At 40.8% G+C, this 8231-nt stretch overlaps 1 protein-coding gene across 3 annotated transcripts in view; it reads left to right on the top strand.

Annotated features, from left to right (window-relative positions):
• Nucleotides 1-387: 387 nt before the first annotated feature.
• LOC143731312 (RNA-binding protein MEX3B) overlaps nt 388-8231 on the top strand; it is a 36026-nt gene continuing 28182 nt past the window's right edge. For 2 of the 3 annotated variants that reach the window (XR_013200733.1, XR_013200734.1), the window contains exons 1-3: nt 388-707; nt 1103-1565; nt 4556-6555. Coding sequence is in view for 1 of the 3 variants with exons in the window: in XM_077222153.1 (XP_077078268.1) it covers nt 1139-1565; nt 4556-5892 (1764 nt within the window). In the remaining 2 variants the exon portion in view is untranslated. Of the gene's footprint in view, nt 708-1102; nt 1566-4555; nt 8029-8231 lie in introns of those variants that run through there. The other variant, XM_077222153.1, reaches the window with a different exon arrangement.

The raw sequence follows: 8231 nt of genomic DNA, 5'->3' as shown, positions 1-8231 counted from the left end.
AAATAGAATCTTTAAAAGTGTCTTTACCGTCAATTATGATCAATTTAATGCGTCCTTGCTGAATAAAAGTATTAATTTCTTCTTTTTTTTTAAAGAGAGAGAGAAAAAATCTTACTGACCCCAAACTTTTAAACTTTAGTGAATAATGTTACAAAATCTTTGATCACAGGAATAAATTACATTTTACAATATAATCACAAAGTAAACAGTTATTTTGAAATTGCAATAATATTTCACAATTTAATAAATGCAGTCTTTATATTTATTAATTTGGGAAGAAATACTCGCTCCAAAAGCGCAGCGCGTGGCCTTTGAACCCATTGTTGTGCGCCGGGTGACGTCAGCGTCGTGTGAGCGAGAGAGACGGTTGAGAGAGAGAGAGAGAGAGAGAGAGAGAGAGAGAGAGAGCGTGGCGTGCGTCTGCACACAGACAGACAAAGACGGTGAACCGGAGGAACGGGAGAACGCGCTGTATTCCTCTCTCGCGTTGAAAACGGTCAGAAAACAATGAGCAGAGCGGCGTCGAGGCGGGACGCGTGATTTTACCGCGCGCTGGAGTTTGATTTCTTTATTGATGCTTTTAAAACGGACTTTTTCTCCAACCGCCCCCCAACAATTAGCAGCTCCGCTAGTGGTTAGCATCATCATCACCCTCATCCTCCAGAAAACACGAGATAAGAGCGGCAAGCGACGCGGGAGGACTTAAGGTGAGGCTTCCGTCGCGGCATTTACCGTGACTTTCTCTTCCGCCGGTTTCCGTAACGCCCGGTTTGATTGTCCGCGTGGCGCGCGCGCCTGAGATCCACAAACAAAGGCGACAATGTGACTGATCATCTCCGGCTAGCGGCTCGGCTAACAACAACAACAACACATCGCTTTCAACGTTCATATATCTCTTTAAAATAACTCCACATTAAACCGATTTGGTGTCGAGGTCACGTGCTTTATATGTAACAACGGTCGCTTGTCAAGAATTATAACCGTTAGTAAAGTGAGTCGCGCGCGCGGAGCTAAAGCACAGAACACAATAAAGACAAAAGAGACGCACGAGCTTTAGCGGTTTATGTCACTTCTAATGGTTTAAATGTGTTATTTCTTCTAGTTTTGGTCGGGTGTCTGATGCACACGCGGGATTACTATGCCCAGTCCCTTGTTTCATCCCGATATCATGGATCACGAGATGGTTGTGAGCAGCACCGGGGCCCGGGAGAGCGAGCATGAGTCCCGGGACGAGGAGCACCAAGAGGCGCTTCGCTTCGCCCTGGATCAGCTGTCACTCATGGCTCTGGAGAAGGTGGACTGTCTGGACGGGACCACCGGGGAGAACTGTAACGGAGGGGGTCCCGGTGGTTACGTGGACCTGCAGATGCTCGAGCACTCGAACGGCTCGCGGGAATCTCCCGGTTCCTGCTCGCCCTCTCCGGAGTACGGGTACCACATGGCCAGCCCGCACTCCTCCATCCTCGGGGAACAAAGCTCGTTGCTCCGCAAGAGAAGTGTCAACATGACCGAGTGTGTGCCCGTGCCCACGTCAGAGCATGTGGCGGAGATCGTCGGCAGACAAGGTAATTTTACTGTAACATTTACCAAAATTATATCATAAACAATAGAAAGGCGTCCCGTTGTAGTCTGAGATTGATCAATGGTAGAACAAATAGATGCAATGCTTTCCCTTTGTTCAAATGCATTGCATTTCTTTATAATCTCTTGTAACACAAGTAGTTCTAAAACAACAGTTTGCATGCAAATAACTACATGCGATGCTTTCCTTTTGTTTAAATGCGTTGCAAGTAATCATTTGCATGTTAACAATATTACGTGTGTATGTTCCAAGAGATTATAAACTCTCTCTCTTTATATATATATATATATATATATATAAGATTAATAACATAGTGTTATTAAAATAACATTTTGCATGCAAATAACTACTTTCAATGCATTTTAACAAAAGGTAAGCATTGCAAGTAGTTATTTGCATTTTAAATAGATTATATGGTTATATTCCAAGAGATTATAAACAAGAACAATAAAACACAATCTTACTAGTATCAGTCGTGTCTGAGATTGTTCATTGCGTTGAAAATGTGAATGTTTACCTATTCTTTGTTCCACGAGAGCATAAATAGTAAACGCATTGCATTCGAACAATTGGGAAATCCTCACTTTAATAGTGTTGTTGATGCCTGAGATTGCATGCAAAAACTAAATTTGAATATTTACTAAGATTAAGTCTTCCTTTCTGTTCCTAGGCATCATAAACAATGCACTTGCATCAGAACAATAAGGAAGCATTATAAGCATTTAGTGAGCGGCCAGTTGCATATGCATCAGGTTTCTGTTATTGGTTTTGCATGCATTAGTGTTTTCGTACTTTTTTTCGGTTTGGCCGATATTTGTTCTTTATAAACATTGGTATTGTGTCAATGGAGGCTCGGATGGATGTTATGCTCTGTTGTTAGTGTTGGAGGAGGGGTTTGAGGAGGGAGGAGGGGGTCTGGACGTGTCTCGCGCTCGAAACCAGACAAAAGAGACTCGTATCGACCGATGCGGATTCACGGCCTCACGCCCATCTCACTGTCTGCTGATTATTGATCTCTGATCGCGTTTAGTTGAGCATCATCCGCTGTTCTGCATGCACCGGGGTCATGTGAGGATATGCGTTATGCAAGTATACAGGGCCACACTAAGGCGTGTTTCAGCGCGCGTGCGCCGTCTGATGCACGCGCCTGCTAAAATGATTAAACTGAGTTCATGAATTACGTGTGTTTGTGTACAACAAATGTGTTTTACGCGAGAGGCGCGAGGTTTTGGCTCGGAGCGGCATTGTTCTCTTTGTTTGAAATGCCATGCGTTCAGCTCGCGCCATGACGTCACCGAGCACGCGCGCCATTGGCTGAGTGAAATAAGCCTCGCGGATTTAAAGGAACAGTGCGCCTCTGTTTGCTAACAATGGAAACACGTGATCGATAACACAATCGACATGTTTTTTGAATTCTTTATTTTGCACTTTATTATTAATGTACGGGTCAGTTTGTGTAAGAATTTTGAATCGTTTAAAATGTTATACTTGCAGGCTTTATTTTATGTGACCTGGTTACAATTATGAAAGTCAGAGAAGTGTCACTTATTGATGATAATATTTAAAAAAAAAAACATCTTCATTCTTATGTGGGACAGTTTAATACAACACGAGTTGCCCAAAGTCCGTCACAATAAAGAAAAACAACCAATACATAGAGATAAAAAAATACATAGAACCACATAGAGGCTTGATATATATATATATATATATATATATATATATATATATATATATATATATATATATATATATATATATATATATAATATTTTATATATATATGTTATATAATAGTATTATGTACACTAAATATTTTCTATTTAACATTTTGCCTTTTGTTAGTTCATTTCACAAATGAATTTTAACAAGTACAGATAAAGCATGCAGCCTGGCAATTAATGAGCTCATTAGATAACTGCATAATTTCTGCACATCATCTTCATACTTTTTATAGCATATAACAGAACACTACTGAAACAACAACATGATGTGACCTGGTTATGAAATTTGATTTATGGTAGTCAATGAGGTGTCACTGTAATTGGCTTTATTTATCAATAATATACTGGAATTATTAATTGATTCAAATGTGTTGTTTAAATGTGCCTAAAATAAACATTTTACGTTCGCTATAAAAAAGAATATATATATATATATATATAAAAAATAATCTCATCAAAAATGTTAATTTAATTATTATTTTTAATTACTTTAAATCATGTGATCTTCACGATTCCTTTAAAAACTGTAGCGTGTTACTACAAATTAATAATATAATTAATGATATGTTATAAGTTAAAAGTTTTAAGTTAATCTAATTTTAAATGGTTTACTTGTGGATATTTATTTGGGCATTATTTATTTGATTATACACTTGATAGAAAAAGTGTCACTATTATTGATGTTGAATATAATAATTCCAGTATATTATTAATGATTAAAATATATACATTTGTCATTCCTTTTTGCTTTTATTATTCAACCTTTTGTTCTTGCTAGATTATTTAAATAAAAATGTAAAGATATACCATGTTGTCTCAATTATTTAAAATAATTTTATTAGTGAGTACATTAATAAAAACTTCATCATTTTATTATAAATAGTTTTGAATTAAAGCATGTTGCTGCTGAAACAATTTCAAGTCAACTGCATTTGTATTCATTTTAGTTACAATAGGCTATGAATAAAATGTTTGGATTTTAATTCTTATCTTACGGGTGTACATAGATTTTCATGGAACATTATCTCATTAATATCTGTTGTCAAATTCTTTGTTTATTTATCCATTTACCTTTTTTAGAATTTGAGGCTAATAAAGATATTATTTAACAATTGAGATCTCTAATTGTAGTCCTTCAAAACCTGTTAAAACAACGATCACGATATCATCGATGACATACATTACACACCCCTTGTACGAGCCCTGCTTCTAGTTCAACAATGTAATGTTTCTCTCTCTCTTTCTGCAGGTTGCAAGATCAAAGCTTTGCGTGCAAAAACAAACACCTACATCAAAACCCCTGTGAGAGGAGAAGAGCCCGTATTCATCGTGACAGGTCGCCGCGAAGACGTGGAGATGGCGAAGCGTGAGATCATCTCAGCAGCCGAGCACTTCTCCATGATACGAGCCTCGCGCTGCAAAGCGGGCGCTAGCGGGCCCGGCACTAGCGGCTCCCTTCCCGGCCCGCCAAACCTCCCGGGACAGACCACCATCCAGGTGCGCGTTCCCTACAGAGTCGTGGGTCTAGTGGTGGGACCCAAAGGAGCCACGATCAAACGCATCCAGCAACAAACGCACACCTACATCGTGACGCCAAGCCGAGAGAAAGATCCGGTGTTCGAGGTCACCGGGATGCCGGAGAACGTCGACCGCGCGCGGGAGGAGATCGAAACGCACATCACATTACGCACCGGCGCATTCGTCGACCTCCAGGGGGATAACGACTTCCACAGCAATGGGACTGATGTGAGTTTAGAAGGGCTTGGGGCGCTCGGGTTCAGCAGCGCGCTTTGGTCACGAGCGACTCATTCGGCTCCGCCTCCTCCTCCGCCACCGCCACCATCGCAACTTCTCCAATCCACACGCAAAATGTCATTATCAAACGCAGCAGAGTCGTTCTCGGTGACCCGTCGTGCGGCAGACGCCGGAAGCCCAACAAGCCCCTTTAGCACGAGCAGCGCCGGTGGGAGCTTCTCATTCGCCGGCAGCGACTCGACTCCAAATTTGCCGGCGACTACCGAAGATTTGGGTTTTGAATTTGGCGCCGCTAACATCTGGGCTCCGTTCATGAACGGCGCAAAACAGCAGCCGGTTCGACGCAACAGCAGCGGTCTTAGCAACGGCGCCGTAACCCCGCGGCTATCGCCCGACCCGGATCACCCGCTAGCTCGCCGCGCTCAAAGCGACCCGCTTAGCGCCCTCTCCTGGTTGCAGACGAGCGGTGGCGGTGGTGGCGGCGGATCGTTCTCAGGCGGTAGCAGTAGCAGTAGTGGCGGAAGCACCACCGGTTACTCCTCCTGCTCGGGGTCTTCGCTCCCGGGTGGCTCGCCAACTGACTCTGAAGGCGGTGGAAGTGGCGTTGGCGTCGCTTCTACTATGTTGGGTCGTCTGAAAGCGGGCGCCCTGGCAGGAATGGTGCCGCGAGACTGTTACGTGTGTTGCGAGAGCGAAGTGACAGCTGCGCTAGTCCCGTGCGGACACAACCTCTTCTGCATGGATTGCGCTGGGCAAATCTGTCAGTCACAAGAGCCCGAGTGTCCTGTGTGTCACATTCCTGCCTCGCAGTGCATCCGGATCTTCTCCTAAACTATTAAAGACTGAGTAATTATTAGATATGACACTATTCTGATTTATTGACAACAGTAATAACAATGATGATGAAACAAAAATGACTATTACCCACTCAAGTACTTGCGTAATCCTAGCCGTTCATGTTCATATGGGTTTTTTCCATTCATACTTCTGACTTTTTCTACTCGCAGGTATTTTACGCTGCACTTTTTGTCTAATGCATTTGTTTTTAGAGGGTTGCCGCCGCTGTGGTCGTTTTTTAAATTATTTTCTAAAGATCTTGTTGTTTTCCGCATTCTGTTTTTAAATGCAGTCGACGACGACGGCGGCGTAAAACGCAAGACTGCGTTCATTTAGACCAAAACACCAGAGATATTAATGCTTAATATTTATACGTATCTGACGTACTAGTGGATGTTGAATCTGATAGAATAGTACATGTTATAAATATCATAACCGTGCATTTTTTTTTTTTGCCACACTACCTTAAAAACATTCATGCTCATTGATGTTTTAGGGACGAACGTCACATTGTTAGTTCATTCCAACAATCTACACTCCTGAAACAGGGTCGCTGGTATTTACAGTTAAACGTGGACGTGTGGAAACTTCATCTGTTGTGAACGGCGCCCTCTATCAAGAGGTTTTTGTAAGTTTACTCGAATGTTTCTCTTTGTTGTGAGTGTGTGTATGTGTGTGTGAGAGCCATCACTTTTTGTGCACTGCGACACATTGAAATGTTCTTTCGCTGGAGTAAAAGTGTCTTCCGGCCCTCGTAAGAGGTTAAAGCGTTCCTGCACTTAGGTTCCCGTCAGCTGCCGTTAAACGTGATGAAAGGTTTTTAACGTGAGTGACAAGCCATGAATTCACACTCTAAAGGGCTTCCGGTTACACACTACACTTCAGGTCATCCCGCGTAAGCGAAACGGTAATAAACAGGATTTTTAGTCCCGACTGAGTCCGTGTGGCAGCTAAATCACGCAGGGCTTCCGTACACTTAAGTGAGGGACTTTTCCACATCCTATGAAAGAGTTTTTTTGTTGGGTTTGCATGATTTGTACAGGTTTCTTTCTCTAAAGATCAAACTCGTTTTTCCCTCATTTGACTCGCCGTTTTCTCCTTTCTTTGGCGTGTTGAAGATTATTAAAGTGATCGATAGTGCCAGAAAACGGTGCCTTGGTGGTGAAACTCGCCACCGAGAAATGAAGATTGTGACAAACCTCCTCCGCTCTTCCAGTTTTGTGAATCGCTTCGGACGAGAGTATTTGTAAAGAGAGATGTGTCGTAAATCTGAGCCGGTTTTTTCCCAGAATCTGATTTAGTGTAACTGGTTAAAAGGTACAAGACTAGTTTTTCCCACTTTGGTTTGTGTGTGTGTGTGTGTGTCGGCGATGAAGGTCAGTGAAGAATCAGTCGTGATTTTTGACCTGAAGTTGAATCGTTTCCCTTCGAACAGGGTTTGACTGAGGTGAATCTCAGGCAGTTTTGCATTGGAACGACGATAGACACTGTTTTTCCCATGAATATTTTTTTGCCCTAAACTTGCTCTCCTTTCCTTTTTACGTTCGCTTTAATCCTTTTTGTACGCAGAACCAAAAGTTATTTCAATAAGACTTTCAGGCCTAATTGTAAATATCCTCAATACAATCATTGGGATTTGTTTTCAAAAAGTACAACTTAATGTAGTTTTTAAAACATGTATCATTATTTGTAAGTTAAACTCTGCATGTCTTGAAGCCATGAGGCATTAGCTAATAATTTTCTAAAAATGAAAAGACAAAAAAAAAAAAACTTTTTTACACATTTTATTTTTACAATTTATTTGCTTACCTTGACATAAATATCCCAGATTATAATGTGACCCTTTTATTACAGCAAATTTATCTTTATTTTCCATATTTCTGTTTTCCTGTGTGCAACATATAGGCAATTTATAACAAAATGAGAAAAAATTATTGAAGAAATTTAAAATTGAAATATATTTTATTTGAAAGTTTATGGACCTTTTAGCCGTGAGCTGGAACAATTGTATACACGTATAATTTGAGCTGACTTGACGGTTATAAGAAATGTATCAAGAGTTTTATTTTTTATGCTTCTTTAATAAAATCTTGTTTTTTTGTTTTTGTTTTTGTACTGTAAAACAATAAACCTTTGTATCTGTGTCTTCCTTTCTGTGCGCAGTGATATTAAAGGTTTGTTGCGTGTAATGTGTGGGATAATAGAACTATGTGAACGTAGTTTATTTTGCCGCCTTTAATCAATGTTTCTGCTGTTAAAAGCTGCTCCACTTTAATTTTAAGTGCATTTTTCTAATCATACCTTGGCTTTTTTTCTTTTCTTTTTACAGAGAT

Source organism: Siphateles boraxobius, unplaced genomic scaffold (genome assembly GCF_051911475.1).
Source record: "Siphateles boraxobius isolate OS27281-9 unplaced genomic scaffold, OSU_SipBor_1 86, whole genome shotgun sequence".
Lineage (NCBI taxonomy): Eukaryota > Metazoa > Chordata > Actinopteri > Cypriniformes > Leuciscidae > Siphateles > Siphateles boraxobius.
The sequence above is the reverse complement of the archived record's forward strand: the minus strand, read 5'-3'. Positions and strand labels throughout refer to the sequence as shown.